Below are 23,694 nucleotides of genomic sequence, written 5' to 3'. Positions count from 1 at the left end.
TTCTTTTAAAGTAATAATTACTGTATTAAATTTTGCTTCATAATTTGAAAACCCTCTGAGAACTGACAGTTGTGTTTGTGATATCGCAAAAATAAGGCATTTATACAAAGATATAATTTAATTTTCCCAAACAAAATTGATGGTAATTGCTTTGTTAACAGCACATATAACAGATAAAACTGATGCCAATTTTTTTGTTTTGTTTTACTTTATTGTTGTGGGGTTTTTTCTTACCATTTGCTTATTCTTTGGGTTTTACTAGTAAAAAAAAACCTTTTATTTATTCTTTTTACAGTGGGCCGGAAGATACGATAAATGACTGCAAGATATGGTTTATAGAAGAAATATACAAGATTGAAAAACCTGGAGCTCATCCACTTTCATTTGCAGATGGACCTTTTACAAGTATGATGTTTTTTTGGGGGGGCAGTGGTGTAAAGGTTGCTGATATTCTCTGACTTACCTAAGAATGACAGGCAAGAGCTATCAGGTATAGGAAAAAAAAAAATCATTCAGCAAGCATCAATTCAGTGCCTTTTTGGTGCCCAGGCACTAAGCTAGGTACCAGGGCTACAAAAACAAGAACACAATTTTCCCTGGCCACAATTTCCATACATTCTTTTAAGAGTACATATCACATACACTTCTGAGTAAAGACAAAATATACAAAGGAAAGGCAAGTAATTTGACTTAAGCAGTAGCAACTGGGGGAATCCAGAAAGGCTTTAGAGTAAATAAAAAGTGGCAAATGAGTTGAGCTTTAAAGGAAGCAGGGGTGCCAAAAAGAGGAAATGAGGAGGGGCAAATGGATTCCTGCTCCTGAGATAGGAATTGATATGCTATGCACAAAGAACAAGGAGGCAATGGGGGTGAGCCAGGTCGTGAAAAACTTTAAACACATGTTTGTATTTTATCCTAGGGTAGTAATAGGGAGCTTTTTAAGCAGTTGTGCCAATGTTATCAGATATTTGATTTTTCAGTTAAATTTAGTGTATAACTTCCAGTTAGGCTTAAAAAAAAATTATTTCAGTCATTATGTAAAGTTACCAGTTTCCCTAAGACATCATTTGTGTTCAGTTTCTACCTTTTATTGTAAGGTTTTCTTGATTGAGTGTATTTAAAGTTTGTCAAAGGGTATAGGGTGGATACAGTTGAGCAATAGATATTTATTGAGCATCTTCAGTATGGTTTGACACTCAAGGATACTGAGACAGACATGAAATAGCCCTCAAGCAATTTACATTCCACTAAGATAAAATAAAAACATCACTGAAGTTACATGACAACAAACTGAACTTAAGATATATTAGCAGAATGAGATTTTTGAAGTATAAGGCTTAAGACAAAATGGTGTTAGCAGTATATCTTTTTTTAAGGTAAAATGTGTGACTTGGGTTTAACACCTTCTGTAAGTAATAAAGTTAGGCTAAGAGGATACTCAGAATGACAGTGGGGTAAAGATGACCAACATTTATGAAAGGGAAAAAAAGAATATGCACATTTAGTATTGGGGGTAGAAATGGGGATGATGGGGTGGGAGAATTGAAACAACTAGTAGGGAAAAAAGTGTATCTGAGAATATTAGAACTGTAAAGGCACATTTCCTAGGAACCAAATCTAATGGTGCTCTGGTGAAAGTAGAAGACTTGGAGTCAGGAAGACCTGGTTTCAGATACTGCCTCTCATACTTAGGAGCTGTGTGATGATAAGCAAGTCACTTAACCTGTCTCAGTGCTAATGAAGGAGTTCAACTAAATGATCTTTATCACCAGGCCTGGAGTCAGGAAGGCACAAGTTCAATCCAGTCTTAGACACTTAGCAGCATGGTGACTCAGGGCAAGTCACTTAACCTCTGTTTCCCCCCAGTTTCATCATCTGTAAGATGGGGATAATAGTAACACCTTGCCTTCTAGGGTGGTTGTGAAGATCAAATGAGAATAATAATTGTAAAGCACTTAGCACAGTGCCTGGCACATACTAAGTGCTATATAAATGTTAGCTATTATTATTCCAACTTTAAATCCATGTTCTTAGAATCCTATTGGAACACTTTTATTTGGGGTACATTTAAATACCTGAATTAGCCAAGGAAGAATTGAGTCTCTTAGTCAGAATATAAGGAGAAGAACCTTCAAAAGGACTTAGCAAAAGGCATGCAAAATTGTTCTGCCTCTCTCTTTTAAAGGAAACGCTCCTTGTGTGTTTGTGTGTGAGAGAGAGAGACAGACAGGCAGAGAGATTTTCCAAACTAAAATATACAGATATAATTATTACCCCCTACTTTTCTAAGGTAGGTATACATTAGAAGTATTCTTTGGCTCTTGTCTCTTCCACAGTATTCTAGTTTTTTGCTGCAAACATTTGTTTTAGGACCCACATGTACAAAAATATTTATAGCAGCTCTCTTTGTGGTGGCTAAGCATTGGAAATTGAGGGGATGCCCATCAGTTGGGGAATGGCTGAACAAATTGTGGTATGTGAATGTAATGGAATACTATGGTGCTAAAATAAATGATGAGTAGGTGGACTTCAGAAATAGCTGGAAAGACTTGATATGACTGATGCTGAGTGAAGTGAGCATGAGAACATTTAACACAGTAACAGCCACATTTTGCGCAGTGACTAACTTTGATAGACTCAGCTCTTCTCAGCAATGCAAAGGATCTAAGACAGTTCCAAAAGACTCATGATGGAAAATACTATCCACATCCAGAGAAAGAACTTTTGAGTCTGAATGCAGATGGAAGCATATTATGTGCTCTCTTTTTTTTGTTCTATTTCTTCTTTCTTGTGGTTCCTCCCATTGGTTCTAATTCTTCTTTACAATGTGACTAATGTGAAAATATGTTTAATGTGAATATATATGTGTAAAACCTATATCAAATTGCATGCCATATGTGGAAAGGGGGAGGGGAGGGAGAGGTAGAAAATTTAAAACTCAATATCTTATGGAAGTGAATGTTGAAAACTTAAAAATAATGTAATTTTTGAAAGAGAGAAAAAGCGAGAAAGCAAAGTCCTGTGGACTGAGATCAGATTCGGATCTGGAATTACACACTGACATGGCAGTTGTTTTTATTCATGCTTTGATTCTGGATAGAACTTTTGCCCTTAAATTGCCATTTTATGTATCACAGAGTTTCACATTTGGTAGGAAACCTCTAGCTTATCTAATTCTAGAAATACATGCACACATTAATAAGAATCTACTCTGCAGAGTACTGTACAAGTGGTCTTTCCAGTCTTTGTTTAAACATCTTTACAGAATAGCCCATTATTATACTTGGCTAAGAAATTTTTCTTTATATTAAGCCTAAATTTTCCAATTTTAGCTTTTATTCCTTACTCCTAATTCTGCTTTCTGGAGTCAGGCAGAATAAATCTAATCAGTCTCTTACAATCAACAAGCATATCTCTCTTCCAGCCACCCCCTATTGGGAAAGCAAGAAAAGCAAAACCTCTTTTTAAAAGCTTATTTAGTTAAGCAAAACAAGTTCTCACAGTGGCCATGTCCACAGATAGATGTCATTCTACACGTTAGGTCCAACATTTTTCTATCAGGATGTAGGCAGCTTCCTAATAGAATTTCATCATGAGTCTTGGAATTTTTGGTAGTTGGCTATGGTTCAAGTATTTTTAAAATACTTACTACAAGGAAAAAAAGAAAGGAAGAATCATTTATTAAGTTCCTACTATGTGTCAGATGTGCTAAGCACTTTAAAAATATCTCATTTTTTGCCCACAACCTTAGGTACATGCTATTTTATCTTTTACGATTCTCATTTCATAAATTCCAGGAAACTGAGACAGACATGCATTAAGTGACTTGCTCCAGATTACACAACTAGTTAAGTGAGGCTTACTTTGGACTTGGGTCTTCTTAAATATATGCTCTGTGCTCTACTCACCACCCCACCTAGCTGCTTCTAACAGCACCTACTACAAACCTTCAAGTACATGGAGACAGCAATAGTATTTCCTTATGTTTTTATCTTCTCCTGGTTAAAAATCCCCAGCTTCTTCAGCCAGTTCTAATATTATAATCCTAAGCCCCTTTACTATCCCTCCAGCTTATTGATATTTTTCTTAACATAGTGTTCCAAAAACTAAAGCCAGATGGAGTCTGACTATACTGTAGTAGAGTGGGACTGTTACGTCCTTTGCTCTGGATATGACTGCACATGTAGAGCTTGGGTTTGAATTATGGGAGCACCAGAGCAGCAAGAACCACAACATGGGAGCAGAAAATTTTTGATTGTATAGTTAAGCTTATTAACTTAACTGACCCACACAAGCTGATTTTCCATTTGCAAAGAGAAGCCCCAGTAAAGACCCTGCAAAGTGGATGCATATAGGAGAATTTTTCTGGTGCCATTACCTTGATCCAAATGGAAGCTTCAATGAGATAATTAAAACAGTCCTTATTGTTCCAGTTTACCCTTTTTGCTGCTGCTTGGTCCTTCCTTCTCCTTTTGCTTGTTGCCTCAGGGCTGCTTGTTCTTGGTGCTCTCTAGTTCTGAGACCAACATCTTTCCTCTGTCTCCAATGATTTTGAGTGTCTGTTTTTACACAGTGGTAATCCTTTGGTGTGTCTCTCATTTTCTACAATCTTGCAGATTTTTCTAGTAATGGATTCTTTTAGGAATCCTAGTTTGTAGTTCATTTGGACCTTCAGACTTCAGTTCACAAAAAAAAAAAACAGGGACAAGCATTCTCATCATTTGTTGGATTATATAATCGATTTTGACTCCCCATTAGCTGTTTTAGTGCTATCCCATTCAGCCCCCAAATCATTCAGCTTAATACAGAATGGGAAAAAAAGAGTTGTGTTCTCTCCATGGTCCATTATTAATATCCCATTCATCCTGAGCAGACATATTGTCTCTTCTCTGATCCTTCACTTTTTCCCAAAACTTGATTCCGGGCATTTTTGATGCCTTCATTAGGGAACCAGTGCACAGAGAGCAGCTTATTGCATAACTTTCATCTTTGTAAAGAAAAAATTGGGACATTTTGTTCAGTCATTTCCAGTGCTCCCGCCATTTTTTTATTTCAGCAGCAAATTCTTGTTGGTTAAATCATGGCCAGCATTACAGGTTCTCTCCTATACCTTCTGATGGATAAAATTATTAGTAAAGCAAGCCAAGAGATTAATAGCTGCATTGCTGTGGCAGAGAGAAAGCACACACTAATGTCCAGATAGTTCAAGGAATTCTTTCATCATAACTATTGCCTTGCCTCTGCCAGACTTGCATCTTGTTTCCTGAACTCCTTATCTGTTTTCTCCTTTTGTCCTAGTTTCTCCTGACACTATTAACAATTCTGTTTCTCTCAGTGTTATTCTTCATGAGGATGTGCTCCACTATGCTTCCATCCTCTGGTCCCTGAATTTCTTCACACAACTGTACCTTCATGTCTGCCTTTCTCCATCCCATTTTAACTGACTTAACCTTTAAATAACACATATGACAGTGTATCAGCCATGTATCAGTCATAGGTTCCATCCAACTCTCAGTGATATGTTCCATTTTGCCTAGTTGCATTAGGATCTCTAGCTTAATTTATCCGTGGATTTAGGGGTTGGACCTGTGATTTCATGAGTATAAGGAATTCCTATGTGAAGAAACTTCCTCTACCAATGAAGATTGGCACCTTCTCTGCAACTTGTACTCTTAAAAAGTTGCTTGGAACATGGAGAGGTTACTTTATTTGATTTGGGTCACATAAGTATTTTGTCTGAGGTGAGCCTTAATCCACATGTTCTTATTTTGGGACCAACTCTATCCATTAGGCCATGCTGCCTCTATTTCTCTACCGTTTGTATTTGTGTTTAAGTATCTGAGACTGGATCTTATCGCTAGCTTCTGTTTTGAATTGGTTCTCTTTGGATTTATTGATACTAGCTTCTGCAATTTGTTTATCTCATTTTATATGCCTGTGAATTATTGGATATATATATATATATATATATACTGCTATTTTTTTCCTATTGTACATCTGGTCTCTGTTACTCAGTTTGGTGATTTTCTCTCTCTTTGCCTTTTCATTTTAAAGTCCTTTCAATTAGATTTTTCAGACTCCCTGCAGATGTACAGCCAGAGACATAGTGTATATGTATGTGTGTGTTTGTATACACATGTATAATGTGTGTATATTTAGCAGTAAAAATTGAAATTTAGCATACTTTGGAAAAAGTGAACAAAAACAAGATAATGGTGTCTGAGAATGGGCTTTATATTTTTGGATCAATTAAAAAAAATCAGCTCTTATCCAGTAGTGGAATACATATAATAAAGGATAGTCAGATAGGATAGATATCAGTACATCTGTGTGATATGTATGTATATACATATACTCATATACACATGTACACATACATATACATGTGTGTACATACCATGTGTAGATACACAAGTGTGTATATGCAGATGTGTATGTATGTATACACATATACATTTATTATGTGTGTATCCATGAGTGATCAAGAGCCAATCATTTCTTTTTTGTAAAACCTTGATCCAGAAGTGAAAAGCCTATTCTCAGATATCGTCCTTTTTGTGTGCAATTTTTTCAGAACATGTGTAGCTTTTACTTTTGATTGACAGATACAAGTATTCAAATATATAAACAACATTTGAAAAGAAAAAATGTAACAGCTTTGTAAATGATTATGCATTTGTGCACAAACTTATTTGTTAACACCAAATCAAACTATGCATATTGAGTTTAAAAAGTACTAAATTACTCAGCGCAGCAGCAGCCCTTCTCTCTCCACAGTGGTCAGCTGTGACCCCCGATTCCCCAGCAACCATGTCAAAGGGACCTGCAGTTGGCATTGATCTTGGCACCACTTACTCCTGTGTGGGAGTCTTCCAACATGGGAAAGCAGAGATCATTGCTAATAAACAAGGAAACAGGACCACCCCAAGCTTCCATTGCCTTCACCGACAGAGAATGTTTAATCGGTGATGCTGCAAAGAATCAAGTTGCAGTGAACCCCACCAGCACAGTTTTTGATGCCAAACATCTGATTGGTAGCAGATTTGATGATGCAGTTGTACAATCAGACATGAAGCATTGGCCTTTTACGGTGGTGAATGATGTAGGTAGGCGTAAGGTCCAAGTGGAGTGCAAAGGGGAGACCAAAAGTTTCTATCCAGAGGAAGTATCTTCTCTGGTCTTGACCAAGATGAAAGAAATTGCTGAAGCTTACCTTGCGAAGACGATCACAAATGCTGCAGTCACAGTACCAGCCTATTTCAACAATTCCCAATGTCAGGTCACCAAAGATGCTGGAACCATAGCTGGTCTCAATGTGCTCTGAATCATCAGTGAGCCAACTGCTGCTGCTATTGCTTATGGCTTGGACAAAAGTTTGGTGCTGAGAGAAATGTGTTGATCTTTGACCTTGAAGGTGGTACTTTTGATGTGTCCATTCTTACCATTGAAGATGGCATCTTTGAGGTCAGATCCACAGCTGGGGACACCCACTTGGGTGGGGAGGACTTTGACAACCAAATGGTCAACCGATTCATTGCTGAGTTCAAGTGAAAACACAAGGACATCAGTGAGAACAAGAGGGCTGTTTGCCGTCTTCGCACTGCTTGTAAACGTGCAAAGTGTACCCTGTCTTCCAGTACCCAGGCCAGTATTGAGATCAACTCCCTCTATGAAGGTGTCAATTTCTATACATCAATCACCTAGGCCCGTTTCGAAGAGCTGAATGCTGTATCTCTTCCATGGCATGCTGGACCCTGTGGAAAAGGCCTTAAGAGATGCCAAGCTAGATAAGTCTCAGATTCATGACATCGTCCTAGTGGGTGGTTCCACTCGAATCCCCAAAATCCAGAAGCTTCTGCAAGACTTCTTCAATGGCAAGGAGCTCAACAAGAGTATCAGTCCTGATGAGGCTGTTGCTTATGGTGCAGCTGTCCAGGCTGCCATTTTGTCTGAAGATAAATCTGACAATGTGCAGGATTTGCTGTTGTTGGATGTCACTCCTCTTTCCCTTGGAATTGAAACTGTTGGTGGAGTTATGATTGTTCTGATCAAACATAATACCACCATCCCCACCAAGCAGACACAGACCTTTACCACCTATTCAGACAACCAGCCTGGTGTGCTTATTCAGGTTTATGAAGGTGAGAGAGCAATGACAAAGGATAACTACCTGCTTGGCAAACTTGAGCTCACAGGAATTCCCCTAGCACCCAGGAGTGTTCCTCAGATTGAAGTAAAATTTGACACTGATGCAAATGACATCTTCAGTGTTTCTGCTGTGGATAGGAGCACAAGCAAGGAGAACAAGATCACCATCACCAATGATAAAAGGATGTCTGAGCAAAGAAGAAATTGAGCGTGTATGGTCCAGGAGGCTGAGAAATACAAAGCTGAGGATGAAAAGCAGAGAGACAAGGTGTCTTCCAAGAATTCTCTTGAATCTTGTGTTTTCAACATGAAAGCAACTGTAGAGGATGAAAAACTGCAAGGCAGAATTGATGATGAAGACAAACAGAAGATCCTTGACAAGTGTAATGAAATGACTGGCTAGATAAGAACCAGACTGCTGAGAAGGAAGAATATGAGCATCAGCAGAAAGAATTGGAGAGGGTCTGCAACCCCATCATTACTAAGCTGTACCAGAGTGCAGGGGGCATGCCTCCATGCCTGGTGGGTTCCCAGGGGGTGGAGCAGCCCCATCTGGAGGTGCTTCTTCTGGACCCACCATTGAAGAGGTCGACTAAACACACCAGAAGAAAGAGCATTCCACACAGCTTTCCAAAAATTGAAGGACTCAATTTTGTAGCCAAGGCAGTAGCAGTTTAAAAGTAACATTTAAGCTACTGTGTAAATCTGGGTGTTCTGAATACTTGAACGTGTGCAGAGGGAGAGAAGTGAACAACATTGCACTTTATCAGTACTGTAAACAAGTGGAAATGCAATTGTCTTGGAGAATAAAATCTATTTAAAATTGGCACCATAAAAAAGTACTAAATTGTTGTATGTGCTTTTTAATTTTTTTTCCATTTCTTATTTTTAAAGTTAAATACAAAAACTTAAAATACGCAATAAAGAAAAAGGAACATATTATGAACCTAAATATTGAAACTTTTATATGTAAAATAAGAAAAGAAAAAAAGCACATCATGTGCACAACAGAATGTAAGAGAAGATTCAAAATATATAGCAACAAGTTTACATTTCAAGAAAACCTATATAATAAATACTGTGTGTTGTGTTGACTATCTTTGTTTCCTTGTAAGTTTTCTTTTCTTCTGTGCTGTGTACTTTTACTTTGTTCTTTTCTCACCCTTCCTCCCACCCCTACCCGAGAAGGCTACAATTAAGCACAGATTTATTTATATATAGATACATTCATACATATATAGACATATACTTTCCCCCACAAGTTCTCCTCCTGATCTTTTTCTCCCTTCCTTATCTTCCCATTCCCATTAATCCAAACGCCCTTCTATAACCCCCCCCTTTAACCTATTCACTCATTCTCCCCTCTAGAGATACCTTCCTTGCCCTCTCCCCTCTGCCTATCCCCTTAACATTTTACTTCTTTATTAATTTAGAAAACTTTTATTTTCTTCTAGATATATATGTACTGTTCCCTCTTGAACCCATTCCCAGTGAAAGTAGGTTTCCAAAACTAACAGCCCTTGTCCCCCATCTAATTCTTCTGTCAGTTCTTCCTCTTGTACCTCATTTGGATAAGAAAATTACACTTTCTCTATTCCTAAACAGTTTTACTTTTTAAAGTTATGTCATACTCATTTCTGTCCCAATCTTTCTTATAAACTATCCAATTACTAATATCAATCTTAGACATATGTTTTATATTTTATATTCATCAAAGGTAAATAATCTGTCCTTATAGAGTCCCTTGTAACTAATCTTTGGTATGTACCTTATATTGCTCTTGTATGTCAAATTTTTTATTAAATTAAGGTTTGTTTGGTTTTTTTTAAACAAAGCCCAGAAAGTCTGACAATTCATAAAATGTCCATTTTCTTTTCATTCAAGATTATGCTTAGTTTTGTTGAGTATGAAATTTTCGGCTGGAGCTCCAGCTCCTTTGCTCTTTGATAGATAGTGTTCCAAGACCTGTGGTCTTTTCATGTTGCTGCTGCTTGGTCTTGTGTGACTCTAATTATGGCACCACCATATTTAATTTTTTTTCTTGTTCTTAATATTTTATCCTTGAGCTGGGGGTTTCAGAATTTGACTGATATTCCTGTGGGTTTTCCTTGTAGAATCTCTTTCAGGTGGTGATGAGTTGATTTTTTTTTCTATTTCTACTTTCCCTTCTTGTTCTAATACTTCAGGACAATTTTCTTTAATTATTTCTTGTATCAAGATTTTTTTTTATCATAGCTTTCAAGTTGTCGAATTATTTTTATGTTTCCTCTTCTTGATCTGTTCTCCATATCAATTGTTTTTCTTATGATGAGTTTCATATTTTCTTCTGTTTTAAGTTTCTTCTGTGAATTCTTTTTGGGTAGGTGACCATGTGATGTTACTCTTTGGGGCAGAAGAGCGTTTCTTTGCTTCAGTATCCTCTGAAGACAAACCCCAGGTCTTCTCTATTCCAATAGGAACTGACTTTGTGGTTGGATTCTTTTTCCTTTGCCTCTGCATTTTTTTTTTATTTGACGTAGCTTAATTTTTGTAATCGCCTCTAGTCCTTCAGTATAGGGGATAGTGCCTCTGGCCTTAGATCCTCCTTCAGTTCTACCCTCTGGCCTGGAACCAAAACCAAGACATCCAGTCTCCTGTAAATGCCCACAGTCAGCAGCATCCCCATCCCAACTGCTTCTAAATCCATTGCGCTTGTGTTGGTTCCTTCTTGCCCCCAGCCTCATCTCTGCAGCACAGCTGGGTCTGGCATTCCTTGTCAGCAGTGGTTCCCTCAATCTTCCCTAGCTCAGACACCCAACTTCCTGGGAGTAAAAGTTCCTGTGGCTGCGGTCTGGGGTCAAGGTAGCCTCACAACCCAGTTAACCCCAGGCGTTACAACTTGTTGTGTAAGCTGACCTAACCTGGAGGTGTTTACTCTTCTCACGGACTATTCCTGTCCTGGAATTTTTCTTTAGATCATCTCTAAGTATCTTGCAAGGTCCCCTGTTCTGCCTCTACTCTTACTTTTTTTTTTAATTGCTCATTGTTTGCCCTGAGGCATTATTTTATTTCTTTTGTGGGGGAAAGTCTTGAGAGCTTGGAATTTTCTGACCTACTCTACCATCTTCCCAGAATCCTCTCTGTATGTGTATTTTAGATGCCTTTTGAACATTATTTGCCTTTTAGTTAATACTGATTTTTTTGTGTGTGTATATGTGTATTCTTGCCTTTTATCATAAAGTATATTGATATTAAGCTTTTGGTTCTGCCTTCTTTACTCTGCATCACTTCATTTAAGTCTTCTTAGATTTCGTTGAATTCTTCATATAGATCAACTCTTTTGGCACAGTAATAATCCATTGCACCAGAACTGGTACATATTATTAACTGTCAGACACAGATAAAAAAAACTCCATGCATAACTTCACATTCTCTAAATTTCTGGTATTACCTCTTAAGTTTTTCATTGCTTTTAACTTCCCTACCCTACCTCCATTTTTTTTAGAGGTAGAAGTGTTTAAACACTGGGATTGTCTGCTCTTTCCTAGTTTCAATTTTCTTACTACTTATTTATAATACTATCAAAATAATTCCTTTATTCATTCCTCCCTTCAAGTTTATTGTTACTTAAAACGTTAAGTATATTTCATTATTTAATTTTGTTCTCCCTCTCCCAAGCTCATTAGTAACCAATTAAGCCAATCCATACGGACTTTTTCTAGTATTTATTTGTTAGTTGAATCCAAGTCATTTTTTTCCTGATATTCTTCAGCATGGCATTTTTGTCATTGTAATGCCCCCAACAACTTGAGACCACTATAATTCACGAAAATCCCAGGTTTTAATAATCTTTTCTAACTTGTTAAATTGAATTCCTTTTTAGTGACACAAAGTTTTCAACTTTCCTGAGACTTTGCCTTATTGAATTACATAATTCATTTGCATATTGAAGTTCTTAACCAGATCTAGCTTCCTTTATTCCTTGATGCCCTGCTTTAAGATTAATTTACATATCAAAGAACATGCATTTTCATGAAGAAATTCTTGGAAGCATTCTAGAGAATTAAATATTAATTTTCTCCTTCCTGTAGTAGTGATAGGGTAGTTTATCATAGGATGTAACCCAGTTTCAATGACTGTTTTCAATATGATATTTCCATTGAATAATATTTAATAACATAATTTACATTTATTTCAATATTTAATTTTTCATATTATTTTCTTATTTGACAAATAATCCTGATTTGAGTTTGAACCTAGTATCACTTAATAAGTAATATTTTTTCTCCTAAGTTCCTTGTAAAAATTATCTGTCAGCATGGAGCCAGCATTTGACAATGTATCTGAGTTAATTATAGTATTTTTTCTTGTTAGCATCTTGAAGATTCTACTGGCCTAGATTCTGTCCCTGAAATGTCAGAAATTTGGGGGGGTGAGGGATGCAAATTTTCTGAACTGTCAAATCAGATTTCATATTTTTAAGTGAATCTATTGACACATAAATGATCTTCCTGAGCTCTTCTACTTTCAGTTAAGTTGTTCTTTGATCTTATTTTGCTCCTTCTCCCACTGTCTACTGTTTTGTCTTCCAACAGAACAATAATATTCATAACAATCATGAAAATGTGGTATTTTCTACCATATGTCCTGTATCTATTTTAAAAGTTAAAAAAAAAAAAAAAAGATTGCTGGCCAAAAGAGAAACTGTTACTATTGACATTGACTCTGGTATAGCCAGGAAAAATGCCTTGAGTCAGGAGCTAGAGCATTTGAGAGGAATAGTCAGAAGGCCAGTGTCACTGGATAGCAAAGCATGTTTTGGGGAGTAAGGTGTAAGACAACTAGAAAGTTAGAAAGAAACTGTTACGAAGGGCTTCGAATGCCAAGAAAAACATTTTGTATTTGATCCAGGGAGCCACTGGAGTTTGTTGAATAAGGGAGAAGGGAAAGGAATGGTCAGACCTGTGTTTTAGGAAGATAATTTGACAGTTGAATAGAAGACCTATCATAGAGATTCCATGACTTATCTCCTTTAGGTGCAAGGATTCGTAGCTAATGTCAGAAGGTAAAATTTCCTGACTCCAAGACCAGCTCCCTAACCATGGGACCATACTAACTCTCCATAGGATTACAGATTTAGAGCTGAAAAGAACCTCAGAAGCCCCTATCCCCTAAGCCCTATTTTATAGAGGAGTGAGATGAGGCTTAAATTAACCACTTGCTCAATATTATCCATCTAGGAAGTGGCAGGATGTGAATCCAGGTCCTCCAGATTTCAAGTCTAGCACTCATTTCACTAGGAAGTGCTTAATATACTTGCATTTTCTGTGTTTTTTTTTTCTGGTTGATTTACTGCTTTCTTTACTTTTTTTTTAATGCTTTATTAACTTCTGATTTACATCATTCGTTTCCGCCAGATTTTGAGTTACAAATTTTATCCCCATTTTTCCCCCAAACATCCCCCCAAAACAGCAGTCCCACAGGATATCCCCACCTCCAGTCTGCTCTCTCCCATATTTTCTCCCATACCCGTTTTGACTTTTCCAGTGGATCTCTATGCCTCAGTGCCTGTATATCTTATTTCTTAATTACATGTAAGATGGTATTAATAATAGTATATACATATATATACATATACACACACGCACATATATGTATATTTGAATATTTGAATTTAAAACTTTCAATTCCAGATTCATTCCCTTCCTCCCCTGCCACCCACCCCCACTGGGAAGACAAGCAGTTCAGTATAGGTTGTACATGTGCAGCCAATGCAAAACAATAACATAGTAGATATATTGTAAAAGACTGACTATATTTCCCTCCTTCCTATCCCACCTCCCACTTGTTCTAATCTCTACTTTGATCCTGTCCCTTTTCAAAAGTGGGTACTTCCAACTTCCCTCCCCCCCAACCTGCCCTCCCTTCCATCATCCCCCCTCTCATCCCCTTCCCCCCCCCATTCTCCTGGAGGGTGACATACCCTATTTAGTGTATATTTCGCTCCCTCAAGCCAGATTCAATGGGAATAAGGTTGACCCGTTCCCTTTTGCCTTCCTATTCTTCCCCTCCATTGTAACCATTTTCCCTTGCCTCTTCTGTATGAGATAGTTTGCCCCAATCTGTCTCTCCCCATCTCTTCTCATTGTATTCCTCTCACCTCTTAATTTCACCTTTTAAGTGTCATCCCTTCCTGTTAAATTGGTCCTGTGCCCTCTATCTATGTATACCTGTAAACATATATACACACATTCACATATGTATTCATATGCCCACATACCCTCATATATAGACATATACATATTTCTAATCCCTTCAACTACTGAGAAAAGTTTCATAAGTTACAATTATTGTTTTTCCACGTAGGAATGTTAATAGTTCAACTTTGGTAAGTTCCTTATGATTTCTTTTCCCTGTTTACCTTCTCATGCTTCTCTTGCTTCTTGTATCTGAATGTCAAATTTTCTATTCAACTCTGGTTTTTTCAGCAAGAATGCTTGAAAGTCCTCTATTCCACTGAATGACCATATTTTCCCCTGAAACATGATACTCAGTTTTGCTGGGTAGGTGACTCTTGGCTTTAATCCCAGCTCCCTTGACCTCCAGAATATAACATTCCAAGCCCTTCGATCCCTCAGTGTAGAAGCTGCCAGATCCTGGGTTATACTGATTGTGTTTCCACAATATTCAAATTGTTTCTTCCTGGCTGCTTGTAATATTCTCTCCTTAATCTGGGGATTCCGGAACCTGGCTATAATATTCCTAGGAGTTTTCTTTTTGGGATCTTTTTCAGGAGGTGATAGGTGGATTCTTTCAACCTCTGTTTTGCCCTCTGGTACTAAAACATCAGGGCAGTTTTCTTTGAGAACTTCCTGGAGGATGCTTTCTAGGTTCTTACTTTAGTCATGGCTTTCAGGTAGTCCAATAATTTTTAAATTATCTCTCCTGGATCTATTTTCCAGGTCAGTGGTTTTTCCCATGAGATATTTCACATTGCCTTCTATTCTTTCGTTTGTTTGGATCTGTTTAACAGCATCTTGATTTCTCATAAAGTCATTAGCTTCCATTTGCTCCAATCTAATTCTAAAGCAATGATTCTCCTCATTGAATGGCTTTTGAGATTCTTTTTCCATTTGGCAAATTCGACTTTTTAAGGCATTCTTCTCCTCATTGCCTTTTTGAGCCTCCTTTGCCATTTGAGTCAGTCTGTTTTTTTAGGTATTATTTTCTTCAGTCAGGCTGTTGACTCTCTTTTCATAATTTTCTTGCATTGTTCTCATTTCTCTTCCCAATTTTTCCTCCACTTCTCTTATCTGCTTCTTAAGGTCCTCTATGGCCTGTAACCAGCTTGTATTTTCCTTTGAAGCTTTTGGTGCAGGAGTTCTGACTTCACTGTTTTCCTCCTGTTCCATGCCTTGCTCCTTCTTGTCCCCAAAATAGGAGTGTAATGTTGGAATCTTCTGTCTGCTTTGTTTCCTTTGCCTGCTCATTTTGCCACTCAATTATTTGACTTTTGGGCTTTTTGCCACAGTAGGACTCTGCCACCAGACAGGGGAGCTTTCGTTCCAAACGCTGGGGTTTTCTCAGCTGCCGGAGGTATTAGATGGGTGCCCTCTCTGAGGTCTCCACACGCTCTGGCAAGCTGGACACACACCCCAGGACCTCCACCCTAGACTGCAATCCAGATCCAAGCAGGTTAAAGCAAGAGCGATGACCCCTCAGACTGGTGCTTGGTCCCACTACGCTCTGTAGGCCAGGAGCTGAAGCCGCCACGTGGAGCTGGCAGGCTGTGCCGGAGTCTCAGCGGTTTCTCGTACTCCCACTTACTGGGTCCCAAAGTCCAGACTGCACTGGCCTCTCACCTTGTCCTTTGCATCTGTGTATTGATAAATCTGAAAACGGCCACAGCTGCTGCTGATCTGGAGTCCCTCTGGTAGGCGGCTGGTCAGGCCCACCCTGGGGCTAAAGCCTCTGCGTGGGGCTGGGTTCAGCTTCCAGAGAGCTGCACTGGCCGATTCCTGCGGGCCTGCTGGGCTGTCCTCAGCAGGAGGTTAGCTTCTCTGTGTCATTTTGTGGGTCCTGCAGCTCCAAAGTTTGTTTAGAGTCCCCTCTTTACATGGATTGGGGAGGGTGGAAGCCGGAGCCACGGGAATGTTGTGCTTCTACTACGCCATCTTGGCTGCTTTCTTTACTTTCTGCATTTTCTATTTTTTTTTATTAAATTATATTTTATTTTCACAAAGATCTATCCTCTCTCCTACCTTCTCCCCACCTCCCATTGAAGAAGAAAGAAAAGCAAAACCTGCTATAAAACATTTATAGTCAAGTAAAACATTCCTGTTTGGCCATGTCCACAAAAATGCCTCAGTCTGCACTTTGAGTCCATTACCTCTCTATTAGGATGCACCCTGTATTTTCCAAGGGACCAATTGACCACTCCAAGGTCATTTTCCCCTCCCTCTTTCTGCTTCTGTGGATCCTGTGTTCAGTGGGTCATCTCCCCTGGAATGCCCTTCCTCATCTTTCCCACCCTCATCTCCATCAGTCGAAATCTCATACTATAGAAATCCTTCAAATGCCCCTTCCTCCACAAAAACTATCTTGATCCTCTCAACCAGAAGTGAATGTTCTGCCCTTTTGGGCTCCCCCAACTCTTTGTTTATTAGTTGACCATAGCATTTTTGAGTTTTACTCAAAAAGCAATTTCCTCAATGGAATCAAAGAGAGGCAATGACTTGTCCACCTGGCCATTCATCAGAAATGTTTTGGAGCTTCATTCGAACACAGATCTACTGCTACCACACCAGGATGCCTAGCCTACTCTCCTATGCATATAAAAATGTCCAAAGTTACAGCACAAAAAAAAAAAAAAAGAAAAGAAAATGTGGTACTTTCGAAAATATAGCATAAAAATATCAAGGAGAAGGCTATGACTAAATATGTTAAGAATCTCTTTTTTTTTTCCTGCTTTTTGGAGGGCATTTGGGGTTAAGTGATTTGCCCAAGGTCACACAGCTAGGTTTTTTGTGTGTTAAGTGTCCGAGGACAGATTTGTACTCAGGTCCTCCTGACTCCAGGGCTGGTGCTCTATTCACTGAGCCACCTAACCACCCCAATATGTTAATAATCTTACTGGTATCCTGAAATCAAAGCTGAAAAGGAAAGACAATCAGTTAACATATCCAAGTCTTAATGTAAACTTTTGGAATTGTAAAACAAATTTGGTGAATATCCTAATCAAAACCTATACAATATTAATAAAACATAAAAGCTGTCACCTTAAGCCAGAGAAGAAAAGAGTAGCATTCTCTTACCAAAAAAAAAAAAAAAAAAAATTTTTGGTACTTTTTAAAAAATAGGATAAAAAGAAAAAAAAAAAAAAATTTTTTTTTTTTTGGAACAAATGGATGTCATTTGACCAAGTAATATTAAAGACTGACATTAGGTATATACTACTTAACCAAAAATGGTTTACCGCTAGATGAAGCTATTAAATTGCTAAAATCCTAGAGCAGAATCAAAAGGCCCTTAATGGGCAATACCTATATAAACAAAGTTGATAATAATATTGAGAAGGAAACATCAAGTGACTGACTCACATTATTATTGTTGTTGAAAAATTATCCTTAGGTTGCTCAGACTTGATGAGGAAAAATGTAGATTATGCAGGGAAACAGTAAAAATCGTATAACACATCTCTGTAGACTATAAAAGTTTAGGAAAATAATACTTAGCAAGACTCAATCTAGCAGTTAGAGTTGGATATTCACTATCTTTTCATAGACTGACAAATGACAAACCTCCAAATTACAATACAGTCCTCAAAATATCCTGGATAAATTAACCAGTAAACTCTACTGCTACTAGACCATTATCACAGACCAAAAGTGCTGCCCACAATCACATGGAAATAACATTGATTCATAAAACCTTAAGAATGTGTTTAGTAGATTTCACTGTACTGAGTACTGATCTCTAAGCTAGTTGAAATAAAAAGCATTTATAGTATAGTTACATCATGTAGATACATATCTCTGTTGTCCTACCTGCTAGTGCAGGTGTACCAAGTATGCTGTCAGCAAGTCTTACGAAGAATGAATTTACTTCCTAATACTTTAAGCCGCAAAAATAATTTGTTTTATCAATCTGTTCAGTATTTCTTAGAACTTTAGTTAAATGTAAAAGAATCAATAGCTAAATAGTGACTTGTTCCTGGGTCATTTCTAATTGAACCCCATTGAATAATATGAGAAGAAAAGTTGATAATATTAATAATAGCTAACATATAGCCTTTAAAATTTGCAGAGCTCTTTATTTATATAATTTTTTTTTACCCCATAATGACCAGTGACCCCATGAGTTAGGTGCTACAAATCATACTGTTCCTGTGTTACAGATCAGGAAACTGAAGCTAAGCATTAAGTGACTTGTCCAGGGTCATACAACAAGTAGGTAACAAAGGTGGAACTCAAATCCTGGTCCACTGAATCCAAGTCTAGAACTTTTCACTGTACCATGCTTATTGAATACATTAGTTTACATTTTAAGCAAATTTCTCCGTTGTTTTGTCTTTTTCTATTTTATTACTCTTATCTTACTCTTTTATTAATTACAGGCTTGTTTTGTTTTTTTACTGATGTCACTTCATTTTTACTAATAACACCAATTCTTCAGTTATTTCTCCACTGACCTTTTACTTTCTCTTTGGTGTTTATGGGTTGAGAAGTCTGGAAACCACCCTAGCTGCCAGTGATTCAGCTTCTTGATGTCTGCTCTAGCCAATCTGTGCTGCAGGTGTGGGTCATGCAGCTCACACAAGACTGCGTTCTGCTCCCAGCCCCATGAGATAAACCCTTCCTATTGGCCTGCCAGGCCGCCTTTAATGGGAGATATGTTTCTCTCTGTCACTTTGTGGGTCCTGTAACACGGCAATTTGTTTAGAACCATTTTTTTTTTTTTTACAGCTGTTGGTGGTGGTTGGAGCTCAAGCAAGTTTCTGCTTTTACTCTGCCACTTGGCTCCACCCCTCCAGTTATTAGTCTTATAAATATCATCCAGTTTGACGTGTTATGAAAGTTTGTATCCTGAATTATCAGATTTAGGTATTAGATACCAATTTTAACAAATTGTGGAGGATTCTCCATCATATCCTAAATAGTCCCAAAGGAGACCTCTCTCTAATTTCAGGTTGACAAAGAGACAGGGTATCAGTCATCTTATCTCTACATATTTTCCCCTTAAGACATTTTAAGATATTTAAGATAATTTCTCACCTGTCAATATGCATGCAGCTGAGTGAAAGCTAGGTGGAGCAGTGAATAGAGCACTGGCCCTGGAGTTGGGAGGACCTGAGTTCAAATCCAGCCTCAGACACTTAACACTTACTAGCCTTGTGACCTTGGACAAGTCACTTAACCCCAATTGCCCTGCCTTCCCCCTCCAAAAAAGAAGCAAAATAAAAAAAGAATAAATATGCATGCAGCTAACTTCCTTAGAACAGCAGCAGCTGCTTCATGCTCAGAATCAAGCTCTGCTGTCTTTTAATCTGTTACTTTAACCCAGAGTGGTCCATGATCTTCCAGAATCCTTTCTGTTCTGAGTCCTTCTGGACTCCTGACACAGGTCAGAATTCCCTTCAACTTTTTCATGTCTTTTGACTTCTTTGTTTCTAATTTGAAAATCTTCTTCCACTTATTTCAAGACCACTTTATTCTCTGCAGTAACTTGAAACACAGAGGAATACTTCATGTGACATGTCTTCAAGCTCCCCCATAGGGTTTAATTTAAGCCTGTAGTCAAACAGGTAGGAGGAGGCAAGCACTGTTTCTTCCTAGGGAAGAAGCATAGGGATTTGCCACCATCTTCATGAGAAAATTTTTCCAGTTCTTTCTACTGCTCCTAAATATCTACCTGGATATCTACAATCTTTAGATGAGCCGCTCAGAACCATATTGTATATTTGGTATATTTTTCATAAGTACCTCTATAAGCAATGTGAAAAATATTCCCCATAGGCAGATTAATCATCAACTTGGCTGCCATATCAGTATTTAAATTTTTATTATAAATTTAACACTCATCAACAAACAAGCATTTTGGTATATAAAGATGAAAAAATGAAAATTGTAAGTGAAGCAGTGAACTCCATGTGTACAAAATGTTTTCCTTCCTTCTGCCTCTTAAAATCCTTTTTTTTTCCCTTCACAACTCTGTTCAACTGCCTTCTCTTTGTGAAGCCTTTTGTGATTCACCCAACTACTAGTGCCCTCTCTCCAACGAAATTTGCCTTGTATTTATTTTATGTATACTTATTTATGTCTGTGTCCCTTTCCTCCAATAGAAAGTAATCTCGTAATCTCCTTCAAGGCAGGAGGCATTGCATTTTTTAACCTTCTGTCCCCTGCACTTAGCAAAGTGCCTGACCCATAGCAGACACTTAATAAGTGTTTGTTGGTTGAATATATTCAGATATATGTAAGGCCACATAAAGTTCTGGCAGTTAAAATCTTTTTAAAAATAAAAATAAATCAAAATTTTGAAGCCTGCTAGAGGAAAATACAGATTTTGCTATTTGTAAAAAAATTCTGTAATCTTGTGGATTTGGGGGTTTTTAAGAGGGAATCAAAATAACGTTAGTGGTTTTATAGTCTCACTGGAGCTAAGAATACAGATGGTTTTGACATAGAGAAAAGTATACTACAGAAATAGCCTCCTAAGCATGTAAATTTAAAGATGATATTGGGTAGGGAAAATTGCTTTTTCTAGCTATCTAAATTTTATTTTGTTGTTGGTGCTTGTTTAATATGTATCTAAGCAACATTTTATATTTGCAAAGTCATTTGATAGAATCTTGGTTATTGAATGTAGTGTGAAATGGCTATAATGAATTGTTTGTGAGAGTATAATAAATTGAGCAATATTTTGTAGGGCATACTACATAATTTTTTGCAGCCACGTGAGAGAGTATCAGCTTTTCTACAATGATGCAAAGCTGTCATTGAGATTGTTATATTCTTCATTTATTGTCTGTACCACTCAATTTGCACTGAGTGTATGCGATTTTGAATTGTTAGCTGTTGTTTATGTCCAAGGAGAGCTCTTTGAAGAGAGGTATTTTGTCTTGGAGCTGTTTGTGCTTCTAGTGTCTTAAACATCATAATCACTGATGTTAATATGCAATATATACATCTTTTTGCTGTCATAAAATACCATGGAATACTTTTAAACTCAAAATCAACCTTGTCATATATTATGCCTCTCATTTTTGGCCAAATAAACTTTAAAGGTAAGGTAGGAAAGGCACATGGTACTTTTGCCTTTTCTCTCATTTTCTTATGATAATATCCAAACTCAATTGTTTTTCTTTTTTACAAATTTTATTCTACATATTATATATAAATATTTACTGACAAAATCACATTTTTAAGCCTGAACTTGTGATATTCTTTCATAACAGGAAAGAGTGGCCCTGAATGCAAACAGTGTAATGCAGACCCAGATAAGGAATGCCGTTTTTGCTCCTGTTGTTTATGTGGTGGTAAACAGGATGCACACAAGCAGCTTCTCTGCGATGAATGTAATATGGCCTATCATATCTATTGCCTGAATCCTCCGCTAATCAAGATTCCAGAAGATGAAGACTGGTAAATATGCCAATATTTGTAAGACTAGACAAGTGTAGGGTACAAGGAATATATCACTGGAATTTCAAAGTAGAATTTATTTTTTAAGAAAATTCAAATAGTGCTCTGTATCATGCTAATATATCTATTAGTTAATGATTATTTAATGTTAAGTCTTTTATTCATTACTTATTAGCTACATGCTATATCTCTGTGTGTAAACATACATACATATACACACCCTCTTATTCGTTTCTCCAGAATTTAAGATTAGTGTTTTTGGAAATTTTATCTTTTTTTATTAAGTTTTCTCTCTGAGATTCAGTTTTCTCATCTTCATAAAAGAGGTAGAACAAAATTCTTCCAAGGACCCTTCTAATTCCGAATCCTTTTGTCCTAAGTATGTAAAGAAATTTTTGTGTAGAAATCAGATTGTTCATATTGAAATTCGTAGATAACTTTGAGAGGGAGAAACAAGAAAGATATGTGTTGGTAGACACACAGGTTGCTAGAACCTGTTGTCCCATCCTGCTAATCTTTTTCATCTTCATATGCTTATTTTCCCTGTTCCTTAAACATTAACTAGCACATTTGCAACAGCTAGGTTAAAAAAGAAAAAAGAGTTATGCAGGGAGTGTTGCACAAAAAAAAAAAACAGAGGTAATGAAGACAATGTAAGTAAGACTAAACCTTGCTCCTTTTGGTGGAGCGCTATGGGTGTTTGTTTCATGTACTGTTAGAAGTGTTCACTGGTTTTCCTTAACTGTTTTTCCTTGTTATAAGGAAGGACTTACAGTAGGGGGAGTAGTATTCTATTAGGACAGTGATGTCAAAACAAAAGGCATCAATAAAACTACTTCCTTCCCCCCCCCCCCAAAAAAAGGCACTAGCTAGCAGAAATGAAGTAAAGATTGAAGAGAGAGTACATGATTCTCTGCACAACTCTTTGTATTTACTGTCCCACATACCTAGAATGTGGTCCTCAAAACTCCCTTGTAGTCATTTTGTGTATATTTTAGTTAGACAGATAAGGAGGGGTTCCCCTCTATCTCAGTTGTTATGATGTGGTAAGAAGGCGTTAACAGCCAGTGGTCCGCTAGGGGGAAACACCCTCCACCACTTCATATGGGCAAGAGCCAGCTTTTTCCCTGAAGGCTGACTGTCTCCAACAGCTCTAGCCCTTCACCCTACTAGGTCTTACTTGGACTTGGCTATTCAAAACCCAGGGTGGTTGTTTTTTTTTAACTAGCTTTGAGCCCAGCCAACTTTATTTCCCTTTTTGACTAGATTGGAGATAGAAGTGTTCAGATCTAGTAAATAACTACATCAGCTTAAATGGGAGTAGGGCAGGGAGATGAAGTTCCCTTTTACCTAGGTCATGTTGTCTTCCCCTTGGGTCATAAACCTCTGGAGGACAGGGACTTTCATTTTGATTTTATATCACCAGCACTCAGCACAGTGTCAGGCACGCAGTAAACAATAAAGGCTTGTTGATTAATCATATCCTTGTAGATCTAAGTCCTGAGGCAAATGTGGCTCCTAATAAGCCAAGAAGAGAAAAACAGTTGGGAAAAAAAGCGAAAAATGTACTGAGGTTAATTCCATTCACATTAAATAAGTTTTTATTAAGCACTTCCTTACTCTCAAAGCACTGTGCTAAATCCTAGGATGATAATGACAAAACAGGGGCAGCTAGGAGGCACAGTGAATAGAGCACCGGCCCTGGAGTCAGGAGGACCTGAGTTCAAATCTGGCCTCAGACACTTAACACAAAAACTAGCCGTGTGACCTTGGGCAAGTCACTTAACCCCAATTGTCCTACCTTTCCCCCTCTCAAAAGAAAAAATAACAACAAAACAAAGCAAAAAAAAAAAAACTGTCTATACTCTGAAAAAGTTAAATTCTTCTGGTCTAGTTAAATGAGTTTAACTACTATTGAAAAAAA

General features: G+C 37.6%; 1 protein-coding gene across 1 annotated transcript in view; it reads left to right on the top strand.

The window, feature by feature from the left end:
* Nucleotides 1-23,694, top strand: part of UHRF2 (ubiquitin like with PHD and ring finger domains 2) — a 202,437-nt gene that overhangs the window by 135,717 nt on the left and 43,026 nt on the right. The window contains exons 5-6 of the mRNA XM_069090760.1: nucleotides 296-405; nucleotides 21,584-21,770. Coding sequence (XP_068946861.1) covers nucleotides 296-405; nucleotides 21,584-21,770 — 297 coding nt within the window. The remainder of the gene's footprint in view (nucleotides 1-295; nucleotides 406-21,583; nucleotides 21,771-23,694) is intronic.

The sequence above is a fragment of the Petaurus breviceps genome, unplaced genomic scaffold (genome assembly GCF_028583685.1).
Source record: "Petaurus breviceps papuanus isolate PSGF00001 unplaced genomic scaffold, PetGlider_PUasm1.0 187, whole genome shotgun sequence".
Taxonomy (NCBI): Eukaryota; Metazoa; Chordata; class Mammalia; order Diprotodontia; family Petauridae; genus Petaurus; species Petaurus breviceps.
This window is presented reverse-complemented; position numbering and strand designations above follow the sequence as displayed.